This window comes from Cnephaeus nilssonii (assembly GCF_951640355.1).
Source record: "Cnephaeus nilssonii genome assembly, chromosome: 7".
Lineage (NCBI taxonomy): Eukaryota > Metazoa > Chordata > Mammalia > Chiroptera > Vespertilionidae > Cnephaeus > Cnephaeus nilssonii.
Window position 1 is genome coordinate 70892696 of NC_137078.1, and position 15991 is coordinate 70908686.

Sequence of the window (15991 nt, forward strand, 5' to 3'; positions counted from 1 at the left end):
TAATAGAACATAATGCTAAGGCCTTTATTTTTTGAATTATCTTTATTGTTGAAAGAATTACAGATGTCCTCTTTTTTTCCCCATTGACCCCCTCCACCCATTAGCTGTTCCCAGTCCCCCCAGGCCTTCACCACACTATCATCTGTGTCCATGGGTTATGCATATATGCATATAAATTCTTCGGTTAATCTCTCCCCACCGACCCCCCCTACCCCTGGCTTCCCTCTGAGATTCATCAGTCTATTCCATGCTTCTATGTTTCTAGATCAGTCTTGTTCATCAGTTTATTTGTACATTAGATTCCACATATGAGTGAGATCATGTGATACTTGTGTTTCTCTGGCTGGCTTATTTTGTTTAGCATAATGCTCTCCAGGTCCTGCCATGCTGTCTCAAAGATACCCATCAGTAGATGAGTGGGTAAAAAGCTGTGATATACTATGCAGCTGTAAAAAAGAAGAATCTCATGCTAAGGCCTTTCGATGTCTAATTTGAAACTAAAGCTGAATTGACTTCTTTGTATTTGGCTGTCTTAAAAGTATAGGAAAAGTTATGGGTTCAGGGTAGCAAGAGGAAGAAAATATTTCAGGTAACAGACCTTATAGTATTTCCATTCTGTGATTTTCCATAGCATTTATTACTTATCTGTATTAGCACTTTATATTACACTGTGAATCTTTATATCTTTAGTACTTAGTGGAGTGCTTGATGGACGTTTGAAAGGTTTATTTTCAATAACAACTAAACTGTGTATCGATGTAGCTGAGTCCTAAGCTAATCATCCTAATATATATAAAGAGCTAGGTGGAGCCACGACCGGACGGGCGACCGGTCATCATGAAGTGCATGGAGCACCTCTCGGTCCCCCCTCTCCCTCAGCCCCCGTGGCGCTCACCATGACGGGGGGAGGAGGGGCTGGCGGTGGGGCGGGACTGGGGACTGTTGAGCGGCGGTGGTGGGCTGCTTCGCGGGTTGGCCATGAGCTTGGCGGAGCAGTCGCCCAGGTGGCCCGAGTTTCGCGAAGCAGTAGCGGGGCGGGGGAGTTTCGTGGAGCAGTCGCAGGGTCAGGGAGCCTCGTGGGGCAGTGGTGGGGCAGGGGCAGTTTCACAGAGTGTCCAGCAGTGAGCTTCACGGGGCGGCAGCAAGCTTCACAGAGCAGTTGAGGGGCAGGGAGAGCCTTGTGGAGCAGTTGAGGGGCCACGAGCATCACGGAGTGTCCCGGGGCAGGGAGCTTCACATAGCATTGCAGGGCAGCAGAGGCCATGTGACGGAGGCCAGGCTAGGCCTAGGGACCCTAACCGTGCACAATTTCATGTGCACAGGGCCTCTAGTCTATCTATATAATAGAGGAATATGCAAATTAGCCAGGACTCCGTAACTATCATGACCAAACAGCAGGGACCTGAAGCTGCATTGTGCTTGGCCTGGCCATGGCAAGGGACCTCAGGCTGTGCCCCGCGGGGCTTGATAGGGGACCTCAGACTGCGAACCCGCCCAGCAGGGCTTGATGGGGGACTTCAGGCCATGCCCCCCGCCCTGCTGGGCTTGATGGGGGACCTCAGGCCGCGCCCCCCGCCCCAGCGCTGGGCTGGGAGACCTCAGGCCACGCCCTGCAGGGCTTGACAGGGGACATCAGGCCATGCCCCCCACCCGGCAGGGCTTGATGGGGGACCTCTGGCCATGCTCCTCGTCCTGCTGGGCTTGACAGAGGACCTGAGGCTGCAACCCCCACCCATAGGGGCTTGATAGGGGTGGGGCTGGCTGGGTCTGGGTCTCACCCAATGGGGGTGGGGCTTGCTAGGTCTGAGTCTCTTGAGTTTTTGAAGCGCATGCGGGTGGTGAGCAGGGACTTGACTCTAGGTCCCGTGGCATGCCCCAGACTCTGACAGGAGGGAGATTTTCATATACATTTTACTAATTTTCTTTCATCTCTGACACTTTTATTATAGAGAAAGGGCAAATAGCTATATTAAAATATTTCCTCTAATTAATTCCCTTTTAACGTGCATGAATTTCGTGCACCGGGCCACTATATAATAAAAGCCTAATATGCAAATTGTCCCCTAGACCGGGAGTTCGACCGCTCGCTATGACATGTGCTGGCCACCAGGGGGCAGTGCGGAACATGGCGGGCATTGGCGACATGGTGCTGGCAGCGGGCAGCAATGGAGGCGCTGCTGGCCCCGATGGGCCCCAATGAGAGCAGGACCGAGGCAGGACCAAGGCGGGATGGCAGCACCAGGCTATGATGGGTGTGAGCGGGGGCCCAATTGCCCCGCTGATCACCCTGCAGACGGCGACCAGCAGTGGTGGCAGCGGGCAGGGCTGCCGCCTGGCTCCCAGGCACTGAGGGATCCGGTTGGGGGGGCGGGGGGACTTGGCCCCGACCTATCACCCCACAGACGGTGACCAGTGGCTGGCAGGCCCTGATCGCCCGATCAAGGCTGGGCCCCAGGCTGGGACGGGGAACTGGGGGTGGGTGGTGGTGACCAACCTCCTGCGAGCGGGGGGGGGGGGGGGCTGCGATCTCTTGCTGGCTACCTGGGGGCAGTGGTGACAGGGACCGAGGTGCAGTGAGAATGCAGAGTGTCTGCCAAGCTCGTTTCACTCCCCCTGCTACCTTCCCCTGAGACACCAGGGCTCGCGTGCCGGGGGGAACCCCCCTCTACCCCCTCCCCGGGCTTAGGTGCCGGGTGACCGCCCCCCCAGAAGGCCACCCTGCACCCGCTTGGCCTCTTCTGGGTGAGCCGGGCCACAGCTGCCGGTACGGGTCACAGCCACGGGTACCGCAGGGGCCGGTTGGGCTCCCCGTGGGTTCACACCGGAGCCAGTCTGCGAGGCCAGCTGGGAGAGAGCATGCTGACCGCTCGGCTTCCGTGCGGCACTGCTGGGCGGCCCAGAGGGCCATGCTGCACCCTGGCCTGCAGCGTCTGGCTGCGCTCACCGCATCTCTGCATGGGGACTCGGGTGCTGTGACTCAGGCAGAGGGGGGTGCGCGGGGGCCTGGGGGCCCAGGTGCTGCCCAGGGCTCAGAGGTCAGCTAGGACCTGCCCTTCCACACAAGATGCTCACACTTCGATCGCTGGCCAGGCCCAGGGACCACACCCATGCATGTATTTTGTGCACCGGGCCTCTAGTTTTTATGTAAAAAGATTGGCCATCTTGTTAGGAAACTTATGCAGCAAGATGGTAGTAAAATGAAGTAATCAGGTTAAAAAGTATTTTTTCCCTTTATAAAAGACTGTGAGAAGGGCATTGCTGTTTAAATATACTACTTTGACAGGATGCCTATTCTTATGCCCATCCACAATGTATAAATATATTCATGTTTGATAGTTTATTTTTCTCCAAGCAGAGGAAAATTATGGTTTTCAGTTTAGTGCCAGAAGTTATCCAAGGAAGGAAAAAAGTGTAAAAATATGCTCAAATAGTTTATGCTCTTATAACTGTCTGCCATGCCTTCTTAGCAAGTGGAGTTTTGAGGCCAACTTTGGTCCCCCACCCTTCATAGATCCACGTTTTAGAGATACAAGAAACACTAGTTTATTCTGAAGGTAGACAACCAGAAAGCTCAAATAATCAGTATGTTTTCCCACAGACAGTCATCTTTTGTCAAAAGCAAATAAATTCCCTCCCTTAAAAAAAAAATTTCCTCCTCTCTTTTTTGCCACTTAGTTAGGCCAGTGGTCGGCAAACCGCGGCTCGCGAACTACATGCGGCTCTTTCGTCCCTTGAGTGTGGCTCTTCCACAAAATACCACGTGCGGGCGCGCACATACAGTGCGTTTGAAACTTCGTGGCCCATGCGCAGAAGTCGGTTTTCGGCCTGGGCGAGTCTATTTTGAAGAAGTGGCGTTAGAACACTCCAGGGGCCAAAGAGCCACATGTGGCTCGCGAGCCACGGTTTACCGACCACTGAGTTAGGCAAATCATGAGTAGAGATTTATCACAGTGTATCACAGCTACAATATTGGTTGTATGGAACAATGGAAATTATTGCAAAATCTGTAAATGCTTCTAATAGTTATTCATATTCTCTTCCTTTTTCCCTCCTTCCCTTTCTCCCTCTTCCCTTCTCTGCCCCTTCTTCCCTCCATTATTCTCCCTCTTTCCCTCCCTGACCTCTACCTCTCAATCTCATATTGGCTTTCTTGAACACTCTCTAGTCTCACTTACTTAACTTTCTATTCCTTCAGCAGGCCATGTTCCTTCTTTGCACATGCTCAAATCTCTTCATGAAGCATTCTTTCTTTTTTGCCTAGCTCAGTGATGGGCAACCTTTTGAGCTTGGTGTGTCAAACTTCGCCAAAAAACTGAGCATAACTCTGGTAGTGTGTCACTTTGAGGAAAAAACATTATTTCGCGATATTTATAGTTTAAATAACATAGATGTATAATTGTTATATATAATTGTATTTAATAAACCTCAGCGGCCGTGTGTCATCAGAAATGGCTATGCGTGTCAGTGCTGACACGTGTGTCATAGGTTCGCCATCACTGGCCTAGCTAGCTCTTCTTTATTCATAGGACCTCAGTTTAGATGTCCATCCATCCGGTCCTTATTCCCTGACCTGCCAAGCTATGAGAGATATTCTTCCTCTGTGTGCTTGTAGCACCTGCGCTAATGCCGATCACAGCGCTATCAGACCGTATTATAAATGCTGCCTTTTTACATCTCAAGACTATCATCTTCATGAGGGAAATGACCATGCCAATCCTGTTTTTTGCTGGATCTTCCGAGCCTTGTGCAGTGTCGGGCACAAAATAGACATTCAATAAATTTGTTGGATGGATGGGTAGGTGAATATCTAATTGGTTCATTGCATTCCTAAGATGATATCATAAACATTTTCTTAAATTGTTAAAAAAATTTTATAAACACCATTTTAAATAGGAACATAGTACTTTGTCATAATAGCTCATAATTTATACAACCATTTCCCAGTTATTTCATTTCCAGATTATCTAGTTTTTTACTCCTGTAACAATGTGATGAACAGGTAGTTTTGTTAAACTTTGCCTATATTTATGTGAGTGAGGAAAAACTTCCTTTTACCCTCAAGGTTCTTTCGGCAGGCCGAATAATTACTAGATAAGTCTACATGAGACAGATTAACATGAGAAAATGACCACATTTAATTACATTCGTATGCATGGGGACCCCACATACATGAGAGACTGATAGACACCCACACATATGAAAAGTTCAAAGACAAAAAGGGGGAAATAAGGTATATATGACATCAGGAGCTAAAGAATGAGGTAAGGTGCCTTGGGGCTTCCGAGGGGAGGAAGGTCATTGCAGGGCAATAAAAAGAACAGATGTTCGGTAAGTAGTAGTTTGCCCTGCCATATACAAAGGTCAAAAAAGTTACTTCTCCTGCCCTGGCCAGTGTGGCTCAGTTGATTGAGCATCCTTCCACATACCAAGAGGTCACAGGGCACATGCCTGGGTTGCCAGCTCGATCCCCAGTAGGGGGTGTGCAGAAGGCAGCCGATGGATCTCTCTCAAATCAGTAAAAACATACTCTTAAAAAGAAAAGTTGTTTCTCATGGTAACTCTTATTATGGGAAAGGCCTCTAATTTAAATTCTTTAAGGGAGAGGTAAATGTTTCTCATGAGCCTATAGGGTTTTGATTGCCTTCAGCTCAAAATAATTCACATGCCTACGTGGCACACTTTGGGTGGCCTGTTCTGAATCCCTGCACTTGATTATATCCATAGAATGGTTTTCAAGGCATTTTAAAGGCTCTTAATAATTTTGTACATTGCTTTCCAAAAAGGCTGTACTGATTTGAATGTTCATCAGTACTTTCCCCACAGGTTCCCCAAAATATTAGTCTCATTTCTAAACATCCTTACCAGTTTGATTGGTTTAAAATAGTATCGTTCTGTTTGATTTGATCAAGATGAGATTGAATATTTTCTCAAATATTTGTGAACTATGTATATTCTTTTGTGAAGAAAACTGGCAGCATTTTGTATAAGACCAGTTTGAATGTTTTTTTCATTTTACATATTTATTAACTGTTTAAGCTTTTTGTATGGCAGATTTCTAGTAAAACTGATTGCCTCAAAGTTTGGATATATTAGTAAAATCATTCATTTGAATTTCCTGATTAATATTCAAAATGTTCACAATTGAAAAAGTATTACAGGGTATGGCATTCCCTGTTTTAAAACAGTGTTTAAGATACATGTCCTGTAGATATACAGACACTGCTTGGAAATGAGAAGTGGCATTTAAATTTCCTGAGGAGGTTGGGGTTTATATAGGACACTGTCTCAGGGACTCAGCAATCAGAAGTTGTGACTGGGGGTGTGGGTGGAAGAAGAGACATTGTAAGTAGACTGTGAAGCTCTGCCTCTAGGAGGAGAAAACCAGTCTATCCTGATAGAAAATTCCTAACTCAGGATCTTCTAATGGCTGGTCTGGTAGAAACATAAACAATAAATCAGGAGACTTGGGTTCGAATCTCATCTCTGGAATTAGCCTGCTTTGTGACCATTCACAAATTACTTAATCTTATCTTTTCTCAGTGTTTACATGATTAAGTTCTTTTCAGCTCTAAAAATCTTTGACTTTATTATCCAGGGGACAAAACTATTTTTGTGGATCCAGAGCTATTCTTGCGATACTTATATATAGGTTTGGAAAACAATTTATTCTTGTTGTGAACTAATTGGGGAAAATAATAGGAAAATTATCCATACCAGCTAAATTTTTTAGGGAAAATGAACCCCCAAATCCTAGATTATTTTCTTCTGATACATAAAAATGGTAAAATTAGTAAAATTATTTTTATGCCGTTTTGCGTGGGCCAGAGAACTTTATATTCATTGTTTTCTCTTTCAGCCTGGCCAGAAAAACAAGTTGGATAAATGTAAAGAGTGCAGAGAATTTCTTAAGCCTGCATATTGTGCAAATAGAGAGATTACTTAAGAAAAGAAAAATAGGTGCAAAACCATTAGTGCTTTTAAGAGAAGTTATTGAAATAAACGCTGCCTCGGCTTAATTAAACGCTTCAATTAAAAGTCACAACTAAACGTTAGTTAGCCATTGTCTGGCTTAAGGAAGGCTGGCCGTTGGGGCAGCTTTTCTAAAGCAACCGAATCTGACTGCTCTGTGTTCGACTCGCTAGGTCTGGCTCAGTGCGCGGAGCTCTGCTGGCAGCTGCGAGGGGAAGCCGGGAAAAGACAAGTTCCTGGTGCAAAGGTTGCTCTGCAGCACAATTTAGGCTTAGGAGGAGCCGCAGTTGTCACGATCTACAGGATGGGTTTTCCTGAAGCTGCCAGGTAAGTGTCATTCTGGGTTTTGTCTGGCAATGAATCCTTCCGACCTTTCACAGCTAATTTCGGTTCACATGTATAAAGTCCTAATTTTATTGTCTTAGTCCTTAAAGAATAAGTACCTCATTACATTGCTTTCAAGCACAGCTTTAAAACTTTAAAACTGGCCATTAGCTTTAAACTTAATCAGCCTAGGAAAAGGGTGTTAAAAAAGGAGGCAGCATAGTCCAACGAGGGTGCTGAGCTAGAAGCCGGCGCTGGCTGGGCGCTGGTCTCAGCCCTGCCAACCGGAGTAATTGATTTAGGCAAGGCACTTTTTGGTTTCCTTCCCCACAGTGTGCTTTCTCCCCACAGCCTCCCAGGCTTCTAGGTTGTTTGGAGAAAGTCATCAAACATGCTGCGTGGACCTCTGCAAATTTACTTCTTAACCCAGCTAAGCCCTCACTGCGGCTAGAATCCTTTTTTATTTACCCTTTGCTGATTTTCTTCCTGTCCTTGTCAGATGCCTGTGCTCCTCAAGTCTCTATAAGCACTTCCCCCCCAAGCCTTTCATGATCCCTCAACTAACTTGCTCTGTTCTCTGAGAAGTGCTCTTTCCTGGAGGAAAAAGGTCCCTTTTCCGTTCCAAGGCCCAGCTTTCCTCTTTCATGCTTTTCTTTCCAACACCTTTCTCTAACTTTGTTGCAAAAACTAAGTATACCCTCTCCCTCCCTTTTGAATCCTCCATCTTTGCCTTTCCACTGACTCCTTTCCCTCTTTGAGCAAGCAGGTTCAGGTCTGAATTCTAAAACAGTCTGTTTTTCTCCTTCCCTTAATTCTTTTTCATGATGAGCCTTTTATATTGAGCCACCTTTGTTTTTCCGTGCTGAAATACTAGCATCTTACAGCCCAGTTTCTGACCTCATCACTGAGGTCAGGTAAGGCCACCCGTGATGTGATTATGAAATTGTGACATGTCCTTGTCTTTAGTTTTCATACTTATTCTTGTTAGTCCTGCTGTGGCTTTCAACACTAATCTTGGTAATTATTTATTCACACTTTGGTTCTACAAGATATGTAACACCATGAACAGAATTCCTTATGTCCTGATGTTTTGCAAGCTCTTGAGTATATCCTCTCTGTCCTTTCACTCTTCTTTCTCTGCCTGGAATACCATTTCTGTTGTGAACTTTTTTCAAGGCCCATCTTAGGAGTACCATCTCCCTTTAAATATCCACAGCACTTTGTACCTCTTGGGCCCCTATCCAATTTTGGTTTAGTTGCAGTATATCTAGTTTGTTTTTATCCCCTTTATTATATGAAGTCCTTGAGGCCTAACTGTGACTGACTTCTCCCCACCTTCTCTGAGGATTTCTCTCATGGTGGTTAAATGTTTATTGAATCAAATCAAATAAAAAGATGTTAAGTTGAATTTTAAGTTTCCTCCCAAATCTGATTCATTGGCTCTGCACTGTCCTCGGGAATTCCATCTAGTTCACATTTGGAGTTGAAAACCCTCAGTGAAAGCCAAACTATAAAGAACTACCAGAGTCAGAATATTAATGTAGCTATCGAATTTGCTCAAAATATAAGGTTATGATTTGGAGGCAATAAATTATATTTTAAACATGGAATTTTCTTGAGATATAGAATTGTTCACAGTAACCACGGTTAATATTTCTGGGAAGGCAGAAGCACAAAAAACAAATTTAGATAATATATTAATGACAAGAAAAAAAGAAAAAATATATATTAATGACAAAAATTTGGTTTGAAATACTTAAAGATATTGATAGTTTTAGTGATAAAAACATAACTCACTCCAGAGGCCAAAGATGGAAAAACAATTCTAATTCTGATGGTGCAAATATAGTGTTTTTTTAAAATATATTTTTATTGTTTTCAGAGAGGAAGGAAGAGGGAGAGAGAGATAGAAACATAAATGATGAGAGAGAATCATTGATCAGCTGCCTCTTCCATGCCCCCTACTGTAGATGGAACCTGAAACCCAGGCATATGCCCTTGACCAGAATCTAACCCTGGACCCTTCAGTACACAGGCCGACACTCTATCCACTTAGCCAGTACCAGCTAAGGACCAAATATAGTTTTAAAATGAGGTTGTAGTTTGGTTTTAAACAAGGTCATTTTAAGGTGCCCATTACACATGATCTAATTTGCTTAGTTTCTCATTTAGCTAACGTTGATAGCGCAACTGCTACATGCTTAGGCTCCTCAGAGAGGTGAGGAGAGAAGGCACACATACTTTTTTTCAAAATGTTGTAGAAGCCCAGAGGAAGGAATTTTTTGTTTTATTTTTTTGTTAATCCTTGCCCGAATTTTCCTTATCCAGGGCTATTTTTCCATTGATTTTTTTTTTCCAGAGAGAGAGAGAGAGAGAGAGAGAGAGAGAGTGGAAGGGAGCCAGAGAGAAACATCAATTAGCTACCTCCTGCACATGCCCAGCCTGGCTGGGGATTGAACCTGCATCCCAAGCACATGCTCTTGACTGGGAATTGATCCCAAGACCCTTCAGTGTGTGGGCCCAGAGCCAATGCTCTGGCCAACACTCTATAACTACTGAACACACCAGCCAGGGCATTGTGTTGAAAACCTAAGTTTGAATTGGAATTACTAGGATTGCCCAGAAAAAGGATAAAGGAAGGGCATTCCAGGCCTGTACAGAGATTTGAAAATACAAGGAGGTTTAGTGAGTGGCTGTGCTGTGTGGGTGGAGAGTAGATTCTTTTGTTTGTATTTGGGTAGAGGGCAGAGATCAGTGTGTATAGGTAACAGTAGATTGGATCATGATTTTGAAACAATTCAAATGCTATGCTCAGGAGTTTGGAACTTATCCTACAGAATATAAGTTTTAGCAAAAGTTTATGTGATTATATTATGCTTTAGATAAATCAGTCTGGCATTATTTTGAGTTGAATGGTAGAGACCAAAAGCCAGGGATCCTTAGGAGGCAATTATAGTAGTATGGATAATAAATGTTTAATGCTGTTCTGGCCAGTGTGTCTAAGTGTTTATAGTGTTAGCCCACGCACCAAGGGGTTGAGGGCTTGATTCCCCGTCAAGGGCACATACCTGGGTTGCAGGTTGGATTCCCAGCCCAGTCTGGGCATGTGCAGGAGGCAACCAATCGGTGTGTCTCTTTCACATCAATGTGTTTTGTTTTTTTTTCTCTCTCCCCACCCCCCTTTTCGGTCTCTCTAAAAATCAATGGAAAAAATAGCTTTGGGTGAGGTTTAACAAAAGAAAAAAAAAGAGAAATGTTTAGTGCTGCAACAGGGTCTGTGAAAATGAAGAGGAGAGGTCATATTTAAGAACTATGATCAGTTGCATTTAACTTACAATTAACTTTTCTTCCCTTTAATTTAGACCAATTTTGAATATGCATATTGACTTTGTATTATAATATTCTATTTGTTTTATGTAAATGGGGAGCTTTCATGATACAGAGGATAGACTTGCATTCTATAATCTGTTAAATGGAACTTACTTTAAAAATCCAACTTTGTTTTGTTTTTTCCATTTTTAAATTAAGGTATAATTTACATACAGTATAAGTCACCCTTTTTTAGTGCACAGTTCTGCAAATTTTGACCAACATATACAGTCATGTAACTTCCACCATAATCAAGATATAGAACAGTTTCATCACCCCCCAAAATTCCTTTTTCACCTTAATAGCTGATCTTTCTCCCTACACTCCAGCCCCTGGTAACAACTGATCTGTTTTCTGCCCAGATAGTTTTCTCTTTCCAGAATATCATGGGAATAGGATCAAAAGGCCTTTCTTTCACTTAACATATTACACTTGAGATTCATCCATGTTACTGTGTGTATAAGTAAATTGTTTCTTTTATTGCTGAGTGGTATTCCATTTGTATGGATGTACCACGTTTGTTCATTCCTGGGTTGAGGCATATTTGGACTGCTCTGTGTGTTTTTTTGTGTGGAAAATTATCTAATTAGCTTGGAAGTTTAACTCAACAGGTAAAAAGCCTAAGTGATACAAGAAGTTAAAAGTTAGAAGTAAAAATTGTATCCACAAACCTACAACTGTATGTGTGTGCTCATAAACAAGGACTTGAAGAGCAATGTAAAAAAATGAATATAGGAAACTTGTTGGAATGGTGTGAATATAGGTGATTGGCTTTTTCATTTTCTAACTTTCTATTTTAACTAGAACCCCTTTTTTTTTTTACATAACTTCATACAGGAAGAATGACACAAGGAACTCCCACATACCTTGTATTCAGATTCACCAGTTGTTTATATTTTGCCCCATTTGCTTTATCATTTTGTCTCTACATATATTTATAGATATATGCATATTTTTCTGAAATATTTAAGAAGGTTGGAGACATTATGCTCCTTTATAAACATTTCAGTGGGCATTTCTAAAAACTGTATAAGGACATTCTCTTATTTAACCACAGTATAGTTAATAAAATCAGGAAATTTAACATTTATACGTAATCCAAAGAACATATTCACAGTTTGACAACTGCCCTAATAATATCGTTATAAAAGATACTATAAGCTTTCTTTTTATCCTCCTTGGCCAGAATCCATTCCAGGATCCTGAATGCATTTATCTGTCATGTCTCTCTAGTTTCCTTTAATCTGATGTAATCTTTCAGCCTTTCTTTCTTTGTATTTCTTGACTTTGATTTTTTTAAAATAAAATTTTATTGTTGAAAGTATAACATTAACATTGATTTTTTTGAAGACTATAAATAAATTCTTTTTAAAAAATATTTTAAAAATTGATTTCAGAGAGTAAGGGAGAGAGAGAGAGAAACATCAGTGATGAGAGGGAATCATAGATCGGCTGCCTCCTGCATGTGCCCTACTGGGGATTGAGCCCACAACCCGGGCATGTGCCCTTGACTGGAGTTGAACCATGACCTACTGGTTCATACGTTGACGCTCAACCACTGAGCCATGCTGGCCAGGCTGTAAGTACATTCTTTAAGAATAGAATGTCCCTCAATTTGCATTTATCTGATATCTCTTCATAATTAGATTCAGGTTATACATTTTTTTTTTGCAGGAATACCACTAAGGTTGTGTCCTTCTTAGCATATCATGTCTGGAGGCACATGATGTTGGTTGTCCTATATCAGTGATTTTTAACTTTGTTCACATGGTTAAGGTGCTATCTACAATGTTTTCCTCTGAAAAGTGACTGTTTTTCTTTTGTAGTTTTTAAGTAATTTGTGTTGAGATGTTTGAGATTATATAAATATCCTATTCCTCCTCAAACTTTTACCTATTACCCATTCATTATAGCATCCTTTGATGATTTTTTTTCTAATGTCATCATTCTTTATATTTATTAAGTGGCATTCTGCTGTAAAGAAGAGTTTCTCTTCTCCTCCATTTTAAAATTTATTCCTGTCTATTTCTATCTGTTTATCTGTTGATAAACATATCAGTGTGAACTCATGAATTCTTATTTTGTTTAGTGGGTTATAATTCATTATTATAATTTCTTTTGTTATTTGAAATGTCCTGCTTTGACCAGTGGTAGCTCCTTCTAGCTGACTCATGTTGTCTCATGATTCCTTTTAGTACTTATTTTCTAGCTCAAGAAGATATTCCAAGCTTATCCTGTACTTTCCATACACCAGCCCTACGATCGGCCATTTCTCCAAGGAACCCTGGTTCTTTCAGTGGAGAATGGTATTTCGCAACCACAGTGTAGCTGCTAGCTGAGTGCTTGTTTTTATTACTTGTTTTTAGGCCTTCTCAGTGGACACACACACACACACACACACACACTTTAGTTTCATTTAAAAAGAGATATTTAAGGAGTACATGCAAAAATCTTATATCTGTCTCCATAGTAATGTAGCCATCCCCCCACCCCCCAGTTAGTTAGCAGTTAGAATGAAGAAATTATATAAAAACTACTTAATTGTCACCTGTCTATAATATCTTTTTACAACTCTATTGACTGGAATGATCAGAAAGGCAGTGTTGATCAGTGGACAGAGCATCCTGTCAACCTTTCCTTCACACCGCCTGCTTTGGGCATGTTAACTTAACCTTTCCTTGGTTAGAAAGGAGTGATAATATTCAGGGATTAGAAAACTAACAAATACACATTGTAGTTGCTCAATTAACTATTGATTTCTGATCTCCCTGTGCATTTTCCTTTCTTCTTTCCTATTTGGTTTTTGTCACTGGTCAAAAGGTTGAAAACGATTGTATTATTAAATTATAAATATTATCTAGGGGTTTGAAAAAAAGTGAACTTTATAATTTTTAGTTCAGAATGGGGAGCATACCTAACTCATTGAAACCCACAGTTTGGCTCTTTGGGTTGGATTTCTGTTTGTGATGGGACCACGTGCCTGCTCTGAGGTCAAGGGGAGTTGCTGATTGCAGATGAACCTTACTCTCTAGACCTCATGTGCATTGCCCAATCATCTGTAATTAGAACAAACTGATCACTGGTAAAATGTGAGATTTAGAGATGGAGCTATGATCAAAGTGTAGGGTTCTATATTATTCCTAAACACTAAGAAAAATAGCAACCACTTAAAATTTTTAACAGCTTTATTGAGACATAATTCATATGCCACACAATTCATCCATTTTAAGTGTACATTCAGTGGTTTTTAGTGTATCAGAGTTGTGCAATCATCGCCACAATCAATTTTAGAACATTTTCATCACCCCAGAAAGAAACCATGTACCCATTAGCAGTTACTCCCTAGCCCCTGTCCTTGCAGGCACTGGCAACCACTAATCTACTTTCTGTCTCTATGGATTTGCCTATTCTGGACATTTCATATAAATGAAATAATAAAAAGTGTGGCCTTTTGTGACTGTTGCTTTCATTTAGCATAATGTATTTGAGGTCCATCCATGTTATAGGAATAAATGTAGTTCAGGCATACCTCAGAGATATTGCAGGTTCAGTTCCAGACCTCTACAATAAAATGATTATCATTAAAACTAGAGGCCCAGTGCACGAAATTCGTGCACTTGGGTGTGGGGGGGTGTCCCTCAGCCCGGCCTGCACCCTCTCGCAGTCTGGAAGCCCATGGGGGATGTCCGACTGATGGCTTAGGCACGCTCCCTGGAGGAAGCATGCCTAAGCCGTCAGTCGGACATCCTTAGTGCTGCCACGGAGGTGGGAGAGGCTCCTGCCACCGCCGCTGGGCTTGCCAGCGGTGAGCCCGGCTTCTGGCTGAGTGCACTGACCACCAGGGGCAGCTTCTGCATTGAGCGTCTGCCCCCTGGTGGTCAGTGTGCGTCATAGCGACTCGGTTTGCATATTAGCCTTTTATTATATAGGATAAGACAGAAATGAAGCTTGCCACATAGATTGACTTTTCCTCTTACAAATTATTTCTCTGTAGCATGTGATGCTATTTGATAGCATTTTACCCACAGTAGAACTTTCAAAATTGGAGTCAGTTTTCCTAAACCCTGCCACTGCTTTATAAAGTAAGTTTATGAAATATTCTAAGTCCTTTCTTGCATTTCAACAGTCTTTACAGAATTTTTAACAGGAATAGATTCCATCGCAAGAAACCACTTTCTTTGCTCATTCATAAGAAACAACTCATCAATTAGTTTTATCATGAGATTGCAGTAATTCCATCACAAGCTTCAGGCTCCATTTGTAATTCTATGTCTCTTGCTATTTCTACCACATCTGCTGTTACTTCTTCCACTGAAGTCTTGAACCCTTCAAAGTCATCTGTAAAGGTTCCAATCAGCTTCTTTCAAACTCCTGTTAATGTAGATATTTTGACCTGTTTCCATGAATCACGAATGTTCTTGATGGCATCTAGAATGGTGAATTCTTTCCAGAGGGTTTTCTGTTTCCTTTGCCCAGATCCATCAAAGTAATCTCTTATCTATGGCAGATATAGGCTTACATAATGTATTTCTTAAATAATAAGACTTGAAAGTTGAAATTGCTTCTTTATCCAAGGGTTACAAAATGGATGTTGTGTTAGAAGGCATGAAAACAATAATTTTACTGTACATTTCCATCAGAACTTCTGGGTGACCAGGTGTATTGTTAAATAGCAGTAATATTTTGAAAGGAATTTTTATCTGCACAGTATGTCTCAATAGTAGGCTTAAAATATTCAGTAAACCTTGTTGTATAAAGATGTGCTGTCATCCAGGCTTTCTAGAGGACGATCAAAGTAGATGTAGCTTAATTCTTTTAAATATATTTTATTGATTTTTACAGAGAGTTAGAAACATTGATGAGAAAGAAATTTCGATCAGCTGCCTCCTGCATGCCCCACACTGGTGATTGAGCCTATAACCCGAGCATGTGCCCTTGACCGGAATCGAACCCAGGACACTTCAGTCCGCAGGCTGATGCTCTATCCACTGAGCCAAACCGGCTAGGGCTATAGCATAATTCTTAAGGACCCTAGGATTTTCGGAATGATAAATGAGCATTGGCTTCAACAGAGTCATCCAGCTACGTTGGTTCCTAACAAGAGAGTGAGCCTGTCCTTTGAAACCAGGCATTGACTTCTCTCTAGTTAATGAAAGCCCTAGATGGCATCTTTTTCTAATATAAGGCTGTTTTGTCTACATTGAAATTTGTTGTTTAGTAAGTAGCCACCTTCGCTAGATAGTTTAGCTTCTGGATTACTTGCTACAGCTTCTATATCAGCACTTGCTGCTTCACCTTGTACTTTTATATTATGGAGATAGCTTCTTTC

The 15991-nt window shown here is 42.1% G+C and overlaps 1 protein-coding gene across 2 annotated transcripts in view; it reads left to right on the top strand.

Annotated features, from left to right (window-relative positions):
* SCP2 (sterol carrier protein 2) overlaps positions 1-15991 on the top strand; it is a 112915-nt gene that overhangs the window by 64535 nt on the left and 32389 nt on the right. For both annotated transcript variants that reach the window (XM_079778303.1, XM_079778304.1), the window contains exon 12: positions 7143-7296. In XM_079778303.1, coding sequence (XP_079634429.1) covers positions 7143-7296 — 154 coding nt within the window. The remainder of the gene's footprint in view (positions 1-7142; positions 7297-15991) is intronic.